This window comes from Ostrinia nubilalis, chromosome 7 (genome assembly GCF_963855985.1).
Source record: "Ostrinia nubilalis chromosome 7, ilOstNubi1.1, whole genome shotgun sequence".
Lineage (NCBI taxonomy): Eukaryota > Metazoa > Arthropoda > Insecta > Lepidoptera > Crambidae > Ostrinia > Ostrinia nubilalis.
The window spans coordinates 15454538-15474197 of NC_087094.1; the positions used below are offsets into that span (position 1 = coordinate 15454538).

A 19660-nucleotide genomic window follows, 5' to 3' on the forward strand; every position below is an offset into this window, starting at 1 on the left:
AGTTCCTATTCACTCTCGCCTTAAAAAGCCCTTCTAGTATTCAGGAAAGACAGCAGAAAGAATTTATTTGATAAATCACCATCATTTTACTTTGTACCACAACTGACATTTAGTAGTATTTAGTAGTAACTTCCATGAAAGTACCCACGTCATGTGTGGGTAGCATCTTTGTAGCAGATAAACAAATATACCTACCCTTTCAACGCGCGTAGAGATCTATTTGTACAGGACTCATTTACTAGAGGGTAATGTTACTTGCCTATTTATGTTTGAACAAATAACATGTTTGAAGTCTTAACTATCCGGTAAAATGAGATCGCTGACTTGAATTCTCTGAGAAATTACTTAAACATGTGAGATGACGCGAGGAAACTTCTCCAAATACACTAAGTTGTATTTATTTAGTTTATTAGTAAACTACATCACACGTACTAATGTGACATTATCTACTTAATTGCGGTTGATCTCGTATTAACTTTGTTTTTTCTTCAAGTTAGAAACAAAACAAAAGTTTGTGACTTTATCGAATCGAAAACGATTACGAAAGTTGCAATAAGTAGTGGGGTAGATAATGTATGGAAAAATGAGCTTCAGAATCATCCCTACTATAAGCTTTGTGTTAGGAAGCGAAGCAGAATTATTCTAGCTAATTGAACTGTCACTTAAGATTATCATAACAGTAACTAATCTATTTGCTAACAGTATTAAGTACTTGTAATCCAAAATAATAGTTTGTCTAAGGGATTAACCTCATTTATGGCGCAAATTAAGATACTTAAAATTTTGAATTGCTTCTGACGTTACCATAATAATTCACCAGGTTTCGAATTAGGAAGTTCAAAGATTTGTGTATGGCAAAGATACAGGATTAATGAAGTTGTTCCTATGTTAACGTCTTAAAGCTCACCAAACCTATCAGAGTCTCATTCGCACGATAGTATGGATGTATGTATGAACCCTTTTATAAAATTCGTTGTATTTCATTGAGCTAGAGCTGTCTATCTACGTCAAACCACGAATGGTTTTGTGCCTATGGAATTTCAGAAAGCACTAATCGCCCACGCAATCGACTTGATGGCGAGGTTGGATATTCCGACGTGTATTTTTAATACAAAAATCTTTTGAAAGACGTTTTGCATTTTCATTATATTCATCAATTCAATAAATATTTATTTCACATTACAAAATGGTTTAAGTATTAAAACTAAAAGTTCAGTATTTTAATACATCGTAAAATAAGAATCACCTGCGTGAATCATCATCACCAAACGCAATCTTATCATCCCACCTAATAAAAACTACGAAGTTCTTAGATTTCAAGTAGGTAGCTAAAAGACGTAATATGGCCAGGCCTCCCACTCTCACCTGATCAACTGACAAGATCTATCAAGGTCGCGGGAAGCGCTTGGGTGCAAGCACGGGACTATTCCCACCTCTCGTTCCCACCGCTGCAACTCCTGTGGAGCCAGCTTCTACAGCTTGACCGCCTGGATGGGGGCAGTGCAGAGCTGATCGTTGTGGAAACTCGGAAAAGGCCTCCAATAAATCCAGCAACAACTTTTAGTTAAAACTATAGTTTTTTTACGGTCAAAGAATTACCATTCCCCCTCATCGGCTGCAGGTTCGACACGATCAAGATTGGTGAGTTGAGAGCGATGGACAGTATCCACACCATCGCTATCATCTTGTAAGCGTGGCACTGGGTCTGCCACTTCCTCGACTTGAGCGGCCGGCAGATCGCGAAGTATCGCTCGAGGGATATCGCGACCAGGGTCCATACGTCCACTGACACTGATACGGCTGTAACAAAAAATAATTTAAAGTTCCATCTGGTAAGATACACAAAGAAAGAGCTTCGCCGTTGGGGTTAAAAAAAACTACTTTGCGAGTTAACCCTTTTTTATCCTTATGAGGCCAATGATCGGAAGTTTACGTAAGGGCTTACCTACTCGCTCATTTCTTGGGGGCCTAACCTTGGAATACTATATTTTCTATGTACATAAATTAATTGTAAGCTAATCCTAAAATTTGATAAAGCTTCAAATTTTTCAGATCAGATCAGATAATTTGACATAAAACAATGCACAACGCATCATGGAATAGTTTTTTCATGTGATTTAGTCAATGATAAATAAAACGAAATAAAGTAAATGTTACATTAGTACAAATCTCGAGGGATGTGCCATGTCTATCAAGTCGGGTAAAAGTAAAATTTATTTTGGCTTCAGTCAAAACTTATTCGTTTAATGTCATTTGATAAAGAGGTAAAGTTATTGTGTTCTTCGTAGTTTGCTAAGCCTTAAAAGTGTCACGTAAAAAAGCAATTTTTCAATAAAACATAATTGAGTTTGTGAAGTGAGATGACTTAAGCATAACATTAAAGTGAAAAATGTTTCAAGTTCAGTAATAAACGACATATTTTGGCAGTCGTTGTAAACAAAGGAATTGAGTTTTCATACGTCTTCGTGCGGATTATTCTCATCACAATCCAGTTTTGCGGGATTAAGTAATACAGATTCCTGCAAAACTGGACTGTCATGTGAACGACATGTCAATCTCATAAGTAATTTAAAATTCGCACTACAAATTCGAACACATTAGTTTTTGCGGGACACTGCAAACGGGATGTTCGTGTGAACATTAATATTAAAACACGTATACTCTAAATGGGATCCTGAAAAAACAGTCCCTGAAAAAAACGAGACGTCTCCGTAGGAACAAGCCCTTACAGAGCCAACTTGTCAAATACCATTTTCTCGTTTAGTACCTACTATAGGTACCTTTTTACCTTTTTTTGTCAACTTGGCTGACGCACTGCCGAACTCAAATGAGAAGTTTATTAAACACAAAACCCAAATAAAACAACTAAAATTTTTAGGATCGGAATAGTTTGATCATTACTTTTCTCGATAAGTACACAATACACATTATTACTTTTTTATAAATAAAATTAGTACTAAAACATTAATTTAACTAACATATTTACGATAGGCCCTACGAGCGCTTTGAGACAAACATTTGACACGTGCTAAGAAGCTTTAAGTTAGGTATATTATGTTAGGACGGGATTGGCCTCGTGGTCCCGGCTAATCCTGTCAGCCCTCATTAAGTAGGGGCGTGGGGACGTCCGCGGAAGGTGCCTTGGTCGTTTTTAGTACCCAAGGCGCCGACTACAATGTGGCAGAGGGAATACCCCAGGTTTTTAGTCCCTTGGTGGTAGTTATGGATAGGCCATTTTCCTGGGTAAAAAAGGTACCTCAACGAAACCATACAAGCCACGTAGGCAGCAAAGCCCACTAAAACTTTATCACTGGATAATAATATGCTCATATATCAAACCTCGCTTACAAGAGTTACAGCCTTGTAATACAATTAGGACTGAATAAATCCAGTTTTATTGCGGCAAATGATCGCCTTTTATGGATCCGGATTCGCATGATGGCAGGTATTATATCAAGGTAATGGTCTACTAAAGCATACAAAGTCTGTTAGAAATCGGTATCCACTAGATAAAATAACTGCTACATAGCTGTGATAAAATTATGTAAATGCTAAAGTAACACTGGCTGTCTGTTACCAATTTATTTTTTAAAGAATAGAACTGGGGTTCAAGTTTTTTATACTTTTGGTGTCAATTCGAATGTTTTAAAAGGGAAAGGCCGCTTGTTAAATTATTTCTATGATAGATAGAAAGACAAATTCATGCAGGCAATGCCGAGGGCAAAATCTAGCAAATAGCGATTGGATAACAAAATGAGTATATCACTTACCTTGTAAGAATGGTATTAATTTGCAGAGAACAGCTCCAAAGAAGAATCTCCTGTAAATCTGCCCGACCAACGTGAAGGGTAGGCAGAACACACCAAGCAGGAAATCGGATATAGCCTGAAACAAAAAACACATCAGTTTAAATTGCTGTAATGGCACAATTACCGCAAAAATAATGTTATTCATTTATTTTAACTAATGGTTCATCTAAATTAAAGAAACTCCGTGTATTTTCCGAGCGCGGTTATAAAAACAAATGACAATCGTGAAATAAAAAAAAGATCATTAGTGGCCAGTGCGCTAAAAGTGGTTGAAACATTAAATAAACAATTTTATTGTGGCGTTTTGGTTTCCCGCGATATTTCTGATTTCAAATACCTAGATTCTACTTAGGCCCAGTTTTTTGATTCGTTGTTAAATTAACCAATAGTCAAATTTGACAAATGTCAAATGACAAGTGGTTAAATATCAGAAAAAAAAATTTTTTTTCGAACAATGATTAGCTTGAATTTTAGTACATTTTTTAACTATTAGTTCACATTTTGTTAATATTTAACCATTAGTAGCAAACTATTAGTTATTTTAACTATGAATCAAATAACTGGGCCTAGTATTACAAATTAATGGAATGCCAATACAGAGAGCAATTTCGACGGTATCCTTCTCAAAAAACTTTATTCTAGATCAGTTTTAAAAGTATACGGGTGGAGTTAAACGGAAGCAAAGTTTCTCGTTACTTTACAAACAAAATTAGTATCTAAAAGGTCTTAAAGTTCTCGGAGAACAGATACTCCTAAGAGCAAACTCCTGTAAGAATTACTCCTAAGTGTACCTACTCAATCAGAAATCTTGGAAACTAGGAACAGGTGTTTTTATTTTTTATAAGACGATTCGAAGATTCTTTTTCATAAGGCTAACGAGCAAAAAAACCACCTGACGGTATAAATGATTACCGCCACCCATAAAAACCCACAGCCCCGGGGGAGTTACAGGTGCGTTGCCGGCCTTTAAGATATAAGTAAGTAAGTACGCTCTCTTCTTGAAAGATTGTAAGGTCGTATCGGTTTATTCTATTGTTTATCGTCCGGTAACCTTCACAAGATTGTCGGTCCACCTTGTGGGAAGCCCAAACTACATTTTCAGGTCCACGGTCACCACTCGAGAACTTTTCTGCCCCATCGGCCATCAGCTCTACGAGAAACGTGTACCTACGTCTCCCACTGCCACTATTGTCCGTACGTATGTTTTATTACGTTCGTTAAGGGGAATGGCAATAGTTAGTCGATAATACATATCGTCTAACTATCGCCATTAGTTATAACTAGGAGCTTTGTTAAGAAGTTATAATTAGAACATAATGCTTTCATCTCTGGTATTAGTTGTTGTTACGCTACTAAGGCTGAGTTGCACCACCAAACTTTGACCGTAACTATAACGATAACCGGTGATTTTTGTATGGAGTTTGACAGATTTTTGACGTTTGTTACAGTTAAAGTAAGATGGTGCAACCCAGCCTTAGTTGACTTGACACCTTGTTAACGCGGTGTTCGTTCACGCACGCTCGTAAGTGAAGCACTAGACAGCCTAGCTAGACAATTATGTTATACAAGGGCATATGTAAAACTATACGTTGATTAGTTAGCGCGTGTTTATTACTCTGAAACTGTAATTAACTATGAAAGCTCTAGCTAGGAGAGACTGTTAAATGTCGGAGTTGGTCGGAGTGGAGAGACTATTAAAATTCAGCGATGCGCAATGTTACGAAATTAAGGTTTCTAATATTCCGCTCTTATTATGAAACTATACTTGACGATCGGTCAAAAGAGAGATGCAGGCTATGGCGCGAGAGAGGTGATCTCCCCTGCCCTTTTGTCCCTTTGTCTGAGAGTCCTCCACCTGGACATGAGCTCCCCTGGCTTACCTGGAAGTCTTTAAATAGACTTTGGACGCAGGTTGGCCGTAGTAAGGACAATCTGGTCAGGTGGGGATTCTTGGATGGCTTAAACATGGAGTGCAGGTGCGGTTTTGTTCTCCAGTCGATGAAGCACCTGATGTCATGCCCTGAGTGCCCAAGCAACTGCACTCAGGAGGATTTGATGAGTGCTACTGACAACGCCACTCTAGTAGCGGAGTTTTGGGCTGACACTGTGTAGGTTTGTTGTCGACACGAAAAGAAGAAGATGAAACTATACCTAACTCTACAGACTTATGACATCACGTGCTTTAATGGCGAAAATAGCCCAACTTTTTAGGAATCAGATCGAGCTTTGAGTCTTGGAGCATCATTGAGGAGGTCTGGGCTCTGGTTCAGCCGTGCATCCTGCATCAAGTTTTTTACAAGTAGGTAAGTTTTTCACAGCTTCGGAAAATTCAAGCAATTTTCCGCCTTAGCGACGTGCAACGATATCGAAAATACAATATTTTCACATCTCACTGCATACAAACAGAAAGTCGACGAGCCATTGTTTGAAGTGAAATATTTTTCCATTTACGTTTGTTTTGGGGTTGTGGTTGAGTTAGTGTTTTCGTGTAAAGGCGACGATAAACATTTAAATAAAACAGAACAGTAGTTGCAAATTGCGACCTTGTTTCCAATTAAAAAAACGTTAAATATTTTTTGTGCGATTTACTCGCTTTTTTAGATACAGACATGTCATTAACTAAAACAACAACAGTATCATTTTTTGATCTGATATTTAATGCTATTGACAGAGATACGCTTGTTCTTAGTTCAGACCTGTAATTACGCAAGGCGTTGATTAAAACGAATTGATAGATATCGCACACAAGATTCTTATTCCAATAATAAAATACCATTGATCAAGTTACTTATTGTATAACTATTTAAAGCCTAATAAAATTGTTTTGTTTCTAGATCTCTATACTAGACCTATGGCAGACTTAAGTCATCATCATTAATATTTCTATGGTAGGTATATAAGTTCGCACGCCGATTTACTTCTGGAGGTTGGACAGCCTCGGTTTCTATAAGATAATTTACTCCAACAGACGTTCATGATTCGACAGAAACTTTTGCACTTAGGCCCAGTTTTTTGATTAATAGTTAAAATAACTAATTTTAAAATTTTTCTACTAATAGTTATTAACAAAATGTAAACTAATAGTTAAAAAATGTATAGACTAAGAGCTAGTGAACGCCAGACCTACGTTATTTTATAAAGGCTGAAAGTTTGTCAGCGCATGCTCCCAACATAGCCATGGCCAAACATGAAGTTTGGGTCATGGTGGCTTTGGCAGACAGACGGTACCAGGTGTGTAAAATACCAACTTAATTACGTCAAAGTATAAAGGCTGATTTTTTGACATTTCCTTCAAAATGTTATAAGAAATGACATCATTCATTGACAGACACCTACCATGGTGGAAGCCCTTAGCCAGACACCTTAAAGTTCATGAAAATGTAGTCCTACTTACGTCATACTATAAAAGCTGATATTTACATAAAATATTTGAACCATCATTTGATGAAATTTCCTCATCAGCCAGACACTTCTGATGGTTCCTTCGCCTTGACAGACAGCTTTTAGGGTGGCTGAAAGTGCGAACGCCAGGCACTATAAATATTGTATTTTGTACTTGTTCTTAAGTTACTCAAGTATTTGAGTCTGTAAATCATCATATGTTGATGAGCTGATGATGGAAGGTAAGTACAACTCCTTAAGGCTTAGGTAGGTAATCCCTAATTTTAAAGTGATTACCTCTGAAAGTTGCCTAGAGTAAAGTTCTTAGCAACATTAGCATTACCTATGTTAATGCTAATGTTGCTAAGAACTTTACTCTAGGCGTTTAGCAACTATTTCGAAGAGAAAATTTGTGGCACCATATTTTCCGTGTATATAAATTCTAGTGAGGATTTGGGGGTCCTAATTCAATATATGTAGAATTGTTATAGAATTATTTGATACTATAAATTTGATTATACTATGCATAGTAATAGATATATCGTGATGGTTTCGCTGGAAGGATACTCTGCAGCGCAACCACTTTCAATAACAAAATACGGCGAAACCTGAGACATAGTTTTTTTAAAAATAGGACTAGTATTTTATTGACATTTCATAGATTTATTTTAGAAACTTAAACTAGTTAAATCTAAAGTAGTTCCGCCGAGGAGCATGACGTGAATTATCCTACAACTTCTAAGCGTTAAGGAGTTGTACCTTCCATCAACATGGGATGATGACTAGCTGATGCAAACACCCAAATAACTTTAGAAACTATACTTATATATGTTACAGGAAATGTATGAAATCCGTCATTGTATACAATTCCTAGGAATTGTGTATAAGTCCTAAAATCACCCGGAAATGTGTGATGTAAATCATATTAGACACATTTCCTAGGAAAATTACACATTTCCTAAACAGCAGTCGGAAATGTAATTAAGATATTTTTTTTTACACAAAATTATTTTTATTGCGCCCATTTTTGCTCTCCGAAACTTAAATGGCGCTACCGCGCCGCGGCAGCTGTGTATGTGTAAGGTCGCAAGTCTAACCTAACCTAACCTAGACTTTGTTATCCAGCTACAGGATTACTAAAACCTTCATGCCAATAATAGTTTAATAAAAGAGATGTTAAAATTAGGGATTTCCAATACTTCAGCGTAATATGCGTGATGCCGAAAGAAAGGTATGCCAATAAATTTAAGCAAATATTTTTTTCGGCCAAAGTATAATAGTGCGAAAACAACTGTCAGGCTAAACAATAATTTGTGAGTTTAAAGTACCTATCGGCCAATGTGGTTTGGCCAAATGAAATTTTAGGCGTACCGAGGGGCACCCGATCACACGACCGCGCTTGTGCCGATTAATTTTATACATTTCCTAATACAATATTGGAATTCTATAAAATTCATAGGAAAAGTATACATTTCCTAGGATATGTGCGTATTAAAAAATCTCTGAAGCAATATTTTATACATTTCCTAAATAGCTTCGGAATTGTTTACATTTCCTAGGAATAGTATACAATTCCTAGAATTCATACATTTCCTGTAACATATATACTGGTTAAAGAATTGTCCTCCAACTCTTAAGCCTTAAGGAGTTGTACTTACCTTCCATCATCAGCTCATCAACATGAGATGATGATTTACAGACTCAAAATACTTGAGTAGCCACCCTAAAAGCTGTCTGGCAAGGCGAAGGAACCATCAGAAGTGTCTGGCTGATGAGGAAACTTCATCAAATGATAGTTCAAATATTTTATGTAAATATCAGCTTTTATAGTATGACGTAAGTAGGACTACATTTTCATGAACTTTAAGGTGTCTGGCTAAGGGCTGCCACCATGGTAGGTGTCTGTCAATGAATGACGTCATTTCTAATAACATTTTGAAGGAAATATCAAAAAATCTGCCTTTATACTTTGACGTAATTAAGTTGGTATTTTACACACCTTTAGTACCGTCTGTCTGCCAAAGCCACCATTACCCAAACTTCATGTTTGGGTAATGGTGGCTTTGGCAGACAGACAAAATAACGTAGGTCTGGCGTTCACTAGCTCTTAGTCTAGTACTAAATGTCAAGCTAACCATTGTTCGAAAAACACTTTTTTCTGATATTTAACCACTTGTCATTTGACATCTGTCAAATTTGACCATTGGTTATTTTAACTGCGAATCAAAAAACCGGGCCTTAGAGATTTAAGCTTGACACTATCATCAAGAATATTGCCAGATTAAAACCGGACATTTCAGAAAAAGTTTGAAAATTCGCCTCTAAAGTTGATTTTCTTTAGACTTCTACAGAAAAATCCAGACCTTCAACCCTTCCAGACTCGATACAATTGAGTATTTGCCCGCACTCCCAAATAATTCTAAAGCACAACTCAACAACGCAATTGAAAAAAGTAGTTTAATTGAGTTGACAAAATAGTGACGTCACTGATTAGTACTCGTATTTCCATACAAAATCTATGGGAGAGTCTCGTTTTGACAGTTACGTCAGTTGATTGGTAGTGGCAAATACCCTATTCGCCGTCATTACCATACATGTTAGTCCTCGCCGACACTAGCTTTTAGTGAGAACCTAAGTTCATAAATGGTGTACATAAGTGGCACTTAATACAGTCCTCAATTCACTGACGACAGCGTTTTGGTTACTTAGTTTTGGCAATTAAAACCGAATCAGTACCCGTTTGTACTAAGAGCCATCCGCATAAACTTGGTTTATGTTTATTAATACTAATGTTGCTTATCTCACTTTGGACCATTACGAAACAACATTTAAAACTCGATTCAAGCTCAAACAGATATTTTGTCCCTTAAGTCGGAATACCTATTGAAATTCAACCAAATAAAAGTTTAATCTAAGTCGTTAGACATTTTATTAAGTTAAGTTTTGACCGTTGTTTCGTAGAAATACAGCGTGAAACTAAGCTGTCTAGAGATGTCTATCTCTAGATTACCAATTTACTTCAAGCTGTGTTTAAGATTTAATTATGTACGAGTACTACGAGTATGTGTTAGACTAAGAGCTAGTGAACGCCAGACCTACGTCATTTTTTAAATCTGAAAGTTTGTCAGCGTATGCTCCCAATACAGGATATAATGTTGGTAAATTAATTGGTGAAGTTTGGGTCATCGTGGCTTTGGCAGCTACCCTAAAAAAACTGTCTGGCAAGGAGTTGGAACTGTCAAAACTGTCTGGCTGATGGGAAAACTACTTCTAATTATTGCCCTAAAATTATGTCTATTACTACTTAAACACGGTATGGCGGGACTAATGGCCGTTTTCACCATCAATCCTTAATTTTTAAGTGACCCCTATGGTAACAAATAACAGGCATTTTGTTTTCATAGGGGTCACTTAAAAATTAGGGATTGATGGTGAAAACGGCCATAAGTTAAACTTCTATTAGGTACTACAATTGTAAATCATCAATAATGAGTCTATTACTAGCCGATGTGTTGTCTAAAATATTGTTGTATTGGTAGGGTAAGCTATACTATTAGGACGCCAACATGTGCACTAATAATTAACTTTTAAAAAAAATAAAACCGACTTCAAATGCGTGAACACAAAAAAAAACTAAAAATTAAAAATATTGCGTATAAAAAAGTTCATCCCCAATTTTCCACCCTTGGGGGTGAAATATTTTCTTCAAATTCGCATGAAACCACCCTTTTGATAATACCTATTCAACAAAAAAATAATCGTTCAAATTGATTAATAATCGGCGGAGATATTGCGTATAAAAAAGTTCATCCCCAATTTTCCACCCTTGGGGGTTGTTTTTTCTATTATTAAATTTAAATGGGACCACCCTTGAGGTATTACCTATACGCCGAAAAAAGATTTGTTCAAATCGGTTCATAATTGGCGGAGTTATCGCGTAACAAACATAGAAAAAAAAAAAAAAAAAAAACATACGGGTCGAATTGAGAACCTCCTCCTTTTTTGAAGTCGGTTGAAAAGGGCCTGTACAAAGAATTTGAAAAATTATGGTATAACGCAAATATAATGTAACTAGCTTTCCGCCCTTTTTCTGCCACAGAAAAACTATATCGCGCGCGTCCCTGTTTGAAAAACCGGTATAAAAACTATCCTATGTCCTTTCCCGGGACTCAAACTATCTCTATGCCAAATTTTATCAAAATCGGTTCATGGTTTAGGCGTGAAAGCAAGACAGACAGAGTTACTTTCGCATTTATAATATTAGTATAGAGTATGGATTACTAAAAACTCACCAGATTCAACAAGTAGACGTTTGTGATCGTCCTCATCCTCCGATTGCTGGCCAAAGTGGCTATCACCAAGCAGTTGCCACATATCGACAGCATGAATATCAGGAAGTACGGCGGCAGTATGAACCGCCACTCGTACGCGTTGTTCACAACCCTGACCGTGGTGTTTCTGATCGCTACCACCGTGGGGATGGTGGTGGTATCACGCATGCGGAGCAAGGAGGTGTTGTAAATCGCCGTCATGTTGGATCCATCCATTTTTACCTGAAAAGAAAAGAAAAGTTAGAAAAATAATGTTCGACAGCCAAAATAGAGACGTAGACGTTAAGGCTTGGTATTTCTGCTAAAGTAGGTATTTCGCGCTGTCAAAATCTGCGTGCGCAATACTTCGCCGAAGACAGCGCGCCAAAGAGCTCTCGCGGCTACACAGTATAGAAATACGCAGTTTAGAAATACGCAGTTGGTTAGGTTAGGTTGACTTCCTTCCGTTCAAGCGTCATACTCACAGCACTTTCTAATACAAATCATATCCAAGTGATACAAATTAAAACAACTTTCAAAATTTTTGGGAATATATTTTAGAATCGAATAAATATAGAATATAACTGCCAAAGTAAACACGGTTCAAAGAGGCGTGGCGTCACCCGACCTTCCGGAAGTTCCGCGCCGGTTAAAAGAATTTCAAGATTACGTCACCCGACCTATCGGTAGATCCTCGGGAGCTTGAGCGATTGGAAAAACATTTTATGATCAGTTACTCGTAGTAGCGATTATTTAGAGCTTGGATAATAAATTATAGTTGTTGCAATTCACAAAGCTTTACATGCAAAGCTTTGTGAATTGCAACTAATTAATTACATTAATCAGTACACGCATCAATTTTGTTCAGTGTTTTTGTTTATTAATAAATAAAAATATCATACTAAAATTGCATACATATTTGTTTGTATTGGTCTGGGTGTTTTCTTTCCATAATTTATGTATAACGTATGTACGGGGCTCTGTATCGAAAATCACTATGAGCAATAAGCATCACACACGGTTACCTGGAGTGCATTACCGCAGCAAAAAGCTTGCCATCTTAAATGAACGGTATAATATCGAGGTTTCGTCAATACAGTTGCGAACAAAGGTGTTTGTGTAGTGTAGTTGAGTTGAGAGGTCAGATTATTGAAATAATAAAACGAACATTTTATTTTTTAAATACATTTTAAAAATAATTTACATTACAGATAACAATGAGAGGATGACATTGCAAGGTGGTGCCAGTCCAGTCTTAAATCCGTTGATATATGCTGCATCTGCCATGTTTTTGGCTAAAAGATTCTTCTATCTTGCAGTTTAGACTTTTAATACAGTATCCTAGCATCCTATCCATCCTAGCATAGCAGTAACCTCAGACAGTATTTTTTGAAAACTTTTACGCATGGTGGAGGAAGGGACGCTCTAGACACTCAAGTCTAGAAGGAGTCACATGAACTCCAAGTTTTAAATCCGTTGACATCTGCTGCATCTGCCATCTTTTTGGCTAGAAGATTCTTCTATCTTGCAGCTTAGACCTTTAGCTACAGACCTTAGACAGTATTTTTGAAACATTCTTACGCATAGAGGAGGAAGGGACGCTCTAGAGAAGTGGTTCTTAACCGGTGGTCCGCGGACCACTGGTGGTCCCTGGAGGCATTCCAAGTGGTCCACGATGTGCACTTGCACACCTTGGTCAAAACCACTTTTAACTGATTTTTGCAGTCAAACTGGTTTTGACCGATTATGAGGTGGTCCCTGACAAAACAGAAATTTGGTAAAATGGTCCCATGACTTAAAGGTTAAGAACCACTGCTCTAGAGACTCCAAACTACAAGGATACACATGAACTCCAGTTTTAAATCCGTTGATATCTGCTGCATCTGCCATGTTTTTGGCTATAAGATTCTTCTATCTTACGGCTTAGACCTTTAGCTACAGACCTTAGACAGTATTTTTGTGAAAATTCTTATGCATGGTGGAGGAAGGGACGCTCTAGACACTCAAGTCTACAAGGAGTCACATCAACTCCAGTTTTAAATCCGTTGACATCTGCTGCATCTGCCATCTTTTTGGTTAGAAGATTCTTCCATCTTGCAGCGTAGACCTTTAGCTACAGACCTTAGACAGTATTTTTGTGAAAATTCTTATGCATGGTGGAGGAAGGGACGCTCTAGACACTCAAGTCTACAAGGAGTCACATCAACTCCAGTTTTAAATCCGTTGACATCTGCTGCATCTGCCATCTTTTTGGTTAGAAGATTCTTCCATCTTGCAGCGTAGACCTTTAGCTACAGACCTTAGACAGTATTTTTGTGAAAATTCTTACGCATGGTGGAGGAAGGGACGCTCTAGACACTCAAGTCTACAAGGAGTCATATGAACTCCAGTTTTAAATCCGTTGACATCTGCTGCATCTGCCATCTTTTTGGCTAGAAGATTCTTCTATCTTACAGCTTAGACCTTTAGCTACAGACCTTAGACAGTATTTTATATATTTATTATTTATTTATTTATTATTTAATTGTGTCAGTGTGCTCTTCTAAAGAGTGTAAGACGATTGTATGTAAGTACTATTAAAATGTAATTTTAACTCATTGGTTTTGTCTCATATTTGAGGAATGTACTATGTATCATGAGTAGAGTCTTCGTTTAAAAGGATGCGAACGATTTAAATTTCAATAGGTAGACAAAATTGATAATTTTTAATTATCAAAAATTTAAGCTTTCTCCAGTAACACTGATATTATTATACTGTGACTCATCAAAGTCATCATTGTCAAAAATATTGACAAATCGCGAACTGTCACGGCCAAAAAACTGACACGCGTCCGTCCTCCGTAAGCGCCACCGCGCGACTGATTGAGATTGTCCAAGCCGTCATGGACGATTTTTTCCACATTTTTTAACATTGTAAATAAATAAGACGCAATATAAAAATTTCATCCGTTAAAAGCCCTCAAGTTATTTCTGAACTTTAGTTTAGTAAAAGATTTAGAATCTCAAATCGCTTATTTTAAAAATAAAACCATAAATAGAAAACGAATAGAGGTAACTTTGGGAATTTATTCTATCGAGTCAACTTCATCAAATCGTGTTTCCATCCGTTAATAGCCCTAGAAAATATCCTCAACTATGCCCAATAAAAATCTTAGCCTTTAATTTTACTGTTTAGTACCTCAAAAATGAAAACTGAAAACCTCATTTTCGCCATTTTCTCTGCTACCCGGCCTTAATTAAGCACACTAACATCATTTGCAGTTGAACGCAGATTAATTTTAACGTTATGTTTGTTTAAAACGGTAATTTATCTTGAGTTACAGCGAGTAATTACTTAGAAGCGCTAAGCTTTTTTTCCATATCTTAATCTTTTTACCTTTGAAAAATTAGAGCCGATTTTTCAATAGACAAAAGATGAATCGAAGCTGCAAAAAATATCTAGAGAAACAAAAGAAATTCGTTTTCCAAAAAAAGTAAAATAAATGGCCAGTTGAAATATTTGAAAAGGAGTTTTTTATCTAACCAACACGAACGAAATCTTGTTAGTGAACATCTCGTATGCAAACTTTTTTCCTAAATCTTTGGTTTAATTCTCTTTTCAGCCAGTCCCGATCAAATAACCGATAAAAAATTTACAAAGGTTTTATCGTTAACATTTTTAATAATTCAGTCGGCGTTTCATTATCATTTAATCAAAATGATAATACTGAAGATTATAACAGCACTTAACAACGTACATAGAATTTAATAACATTGAAGTTGTCGGCTACAGTTCGGTAATTAAACTAAGTTCTTTGTTAATTTAAACACAATTACTAAACATGCTACAACCAAATATTACAACGAAAAGTATCTTTGAAATAAACTCTAATTTTAATTTAATTTTGAGATAAGTTTTAAAATAAACATTTTAGTTTATGTAAGATGTACACAATGTTGATTTACACGTGTCTTATAGAATTAGAATTAAAATTCAATGATATTGGTTCAGCAGTTTAGGCGTGAAAAAGTAAAAGTCCTCGTATGAAAGATGTATCATCTTTGATACATCTTTTGATTGACGTATTTCAATTTACTCTAGATTTACTCTAAAAGCCTTTGCAAGACTGTAGGCATAATGCATAATGTGACATGGCGTCAATTTCGTTGCCACCACTTCCCGACACCCCGCTTTCATAATAATGTGTTACATTTTTATATCTTAAAAATATACAGGGTGGAATTTTGTAATGCCACCTGGAGGAAAAGTACCTACTCGTAATACTGTACATAGAAAATTTTACTCAAAGAAAACATTCTTTTATTTTTTTAAAGAAAGAGAAAAGATTTTTTTTTAAAGTTCACCACCATACAATTTTCTGTGAATAATTAAAATAATTTAAGATTTCATGGTTTTCCTTTCATTTTATTTATCAAGTTTGTAAGAGAGATTTCATCCTTATACTTAACCCTAACGATCGATGCAATAAAAATACAAGGTGTAATTTTTAACAAATAGTTGGTTCGATTCCCGGGTTTGGCAAGCAAATTTTCAGAAATCTTTGAATGCAGTTTTATTTCTTTTCCTAAATTAAGGAATGTTTCCTTTGGGTAAAATTTTCTATTTACAGTATTAAGAGTAGGTACTTTCCCTCCAGGTGGCATTACAAAATTCCGCCCCGTATTATAAAAATGTAACACTAACTCCCGCCCTATCGCACACAACCTGGATTAGACTCTACGTGCTACATTTTTTAAATATGTGTTATTGCTGTGCCTAGTAAACCGAAGTTACGAAATTGACCTATATCGGAAATTGAACCCGTACTACACAAAATACAATTACTTGCTACTAATATAGCTGTTCGTCTGCCAGGAAAAGGTCATTCATTAAGGGCTTGTTCCGACGGAGACATCCTGTTTTTTGAAAGATCCCGTTTAGTACACGTGTATAAATTAACGTTCACACGAACACCCCATTTGCAGTGTCCTGCAAAAAACCTATCCATTATTTGTATAGATCGTTTCATCCACGAAGACGCGCCCATTCTTCCGCTAATGTTTGAGTATTATCGGTACACGCTAAATCAACCATGAGTGCACACGCACACTACAATAATGACGCTCGGATTGCTCGGATCAAACTCCCCGCACCCCGCGTTTCCCTCGACCAACAATAAATTGGTGGGGCGCGTCTTCGTGGATGAAACGAACTATAATTCGAATATAAAACACACATAATGTGTGTTCATATGACAACCCAGTTTTGCGGTTTCCTGCATTGCGTGGAAACAAGCCCTAATACGAAATCGTCATTGCCAATAATAGATAACGTTCCAAACTAATCATCATCATCATCTCAGCCATAGGACGTCCACTGCTGAATATAGGCCTCCCCCAATGTTTTCCATGTTGCCCGGTTATTAGCGGCCTGTGTCCAGCGCCTTCCTGCTACCTTTATGATGTTGTCGGTCCACCGTGTGGGTGGACGTCCCACGCTGCGTTTTCCGGTACGCGGCCTCTACTCCAGAACCTATTAGATCAGATTCAGATCCAAACTAATAGTAAACATCAATCAAGTGTCTAAAACAACATTGATTTCACTAGAATTAGTGCTAAATCTAATATTCTGTGTTGATGAAACCTACGCAATCCCAAATAAACGATTAGTAACGTAATCCTACCACAGTTTAATGTCAAATTGGGTTTTATGAGCAGGAAACGATTAATTTAATCCTTTGACCTTTCTAAATCCGGACTAAGCTAAAATGTTGCAATGTTAGGAGGTTTTACTGTTGATGAACACGAAACTTAATTGAGAACAAACTACCTGGGTTCGATTCCCGCCTTAGGCAGTTCGATTTTGCAATTTCTTTATAATTGATTCAACAGCCAAGTGACCTACATATATTATGTTTGTTACTATTTCACACAAATACTGAACGGATTTTGATAAAACATTTTTGGTACCATTGTTTATAGAATCTACATTGGAATTATTCTTTATTTAGTACATCAGAATAAAAAAAATACAGGCTAAAATTTCTAAATATTTGTTACAAATAGGATTTCACCCGTCGAAGCTGCACGTAAAAGCTAGTATCGTAATAAAAAAGCTATAAAAATCACATAAACATTGTCGAAAACTTCCTGAACACTATGAGGTAACAGTACAATAGATTTTCTTATCCGTGAAATTGAAATCGATTCCAATAACGTTTATGCTTCTCTTTCAAAGTTATACAAAAGAATTTGGCCCTTTCTAATAAAAATGTTTTACTTCCTCATATAGGTACATTTGGTACATACAACAACAATAGAAAGTTTCGACTATGAGTCCCAACTTTGCCAGTCGTAGAAGCTAAAGGAGACCTGTAAATTTTATTCTACTAATACACTCAACATCAAATAAACCGCACCTTCCGCGACGCGAACTTTAAAGATTTTCTTCTGACACAATCATGGTACCCCAACAATATTGGTGTTATTTGAAAGCCCAATAAATATCCTTAAAGAAAAATACATTTCATTTCTAAATAAATGATTTGGGGGCACGGCAGTGCCCCCACCAAGTCGAGCAAAAAAGCGGCACGGCCGTACCATCCTTTTCTCGAAGCAATTCAGGCCATTTTCGACTGCCTGTAACTTCGTTGTGGATAAAACTAGAAGGCTGAATTTTCATTAGCTATGCAGGCATTGTAAAGACACGGTATATTTAAAATTTCATTAAATTTGAACCAGTAGTTTAAGTATTATAACGGGTCAAAGTTACTTAATTTTGTCACTCACTGACTCACTGACTCACCGATCATCAAAATTCTAAGGCACTTCTAGCAGACCTAGAAGCTTCAAATTTGGAATATAAGTAGTGTTTGGTGTATGAATCAAGGAAAAACTAAAATATTTGGGGGCACGGTAGTGCAACCGCCAAGTCGAGTAAAATTTTTCAATTTCGGTCCAGTTTTCTAGATACATAACTGCTGTCTACAAAATACAAAAAGAAATGAGATTTGGGGGCACGGTAGTGCAACCGCCAAGTCGAGTAAAATTTTCCAATTTCGGTCCAGTTTTCTAGATACATAACTGCTGTCTACAAAATACAAAAAGAAATGAAATCCCATCAAAAACAATACTTGTCAAAAAAACCAAGTCTCGAAACTCAGTTGTTCTACGGTAAAAAGTTGTGAGATCCATGTAATACCAAGTCCAGGCCAGGAAATCTTTAACGTTTTACATAAATATATTGACTTGGCCATCGCATGAAAACACGTGTAAATTAAATTATTTAGTGTTATTTACTTTAACATATACCATAAATAGACCTCACTTTGGGCTCACCTCTGGGATCAATTAGACCAATTTTTATGGTTATAAAACCAAATAAAGATCTCACGTGTCCTCTTTAACAGATGGATAGCGATTAATCCCAACTTAACAGTTTTATAGTCATAAAAAATGGCTATAGCGAACTACCTATTTTTTGAAGAAGTGACTCTGGATCCTTATAAAGACACATTTTTGGGGTAAAAACCTTTCCTTCAATGAAATGAAGTTTAGAACTAGGCTTTCAAATGGTACCAATGTTGGTGGGAAGTGGGGATGCATACGTTTGATAAGTGCTTATCGCGGGAGGTGCGATTTATTTGATGCCGAGTGTAATATAAACGTCAGTGTATATCAGAACCCGAATGATGGAACTAAGGATTAACTAACTACTAAACATAATGCAGATAAAAAATAATTAATTCACGCAATTTAAATTTCAACAAACAGATTTGGATAAAAACAAGGTTTTGCTCATCACAAAATAAGCCACAGGCATCTAGTGTCCTACGATGAGCTAGTCCTTTTGTAACGAACAAAAGAACTCAATTCTAAAGGCTTGTTAATTAGGTACTTACCACAAAATAAAAGCTGTTTTATAAGGATTTAGATTAATTATTCCTTAGACGTCCTAAATTTAGGTATGATTTTGCCTTTTAAAGTTCCAAAGGTGTCTTGGTATTAAAGTCACGTTGGCGCAAACCTCAAGCACGCATTATGAAAGCGGCTTCAAGAATTTTAATAAAAACCTTCGCAAGCTTTCGCTTAGTTAAATTATTAAGTACATTGACACCACAGATTACATGCTTTTCTTCGAAGATCTTAATTCGGAAATTTTGAAATGGAAAAATTGTTTCC

At 36.4% G+C, this 19660-nt stretch overlaps 1 protein-coding gene across 1 annotated transcript in view; it reads right to left on the minus strand.

Moving 5' to 3' along the window:
- Positions 1-19660, minus strand: part of LOC135073390 (cholecystokinin receptor type A-like) — an 80097-nt gene that overhangs the window by 52682 nt on the left and 7755 nt on the right. The window contains exons 2-4 of the mRNA XM_063967549.1: positions 11483-11743; positions 3771-3885; positions 1600-1800 (exon numbers count right to left, since the gene is read on the minus strand). Coding sequence (XP_063823619.1) covers positions 1600-1800; positions 3771-3885; positions 11483-11737 — 571 coding nt within the window. The 5' untranslated portion in view covers positions 11738-11743. The remainder of the gene's footprint in view (positions 1-1599; positions 1801-3770; positions 3886-11482; positions 11744-19660) is intronic.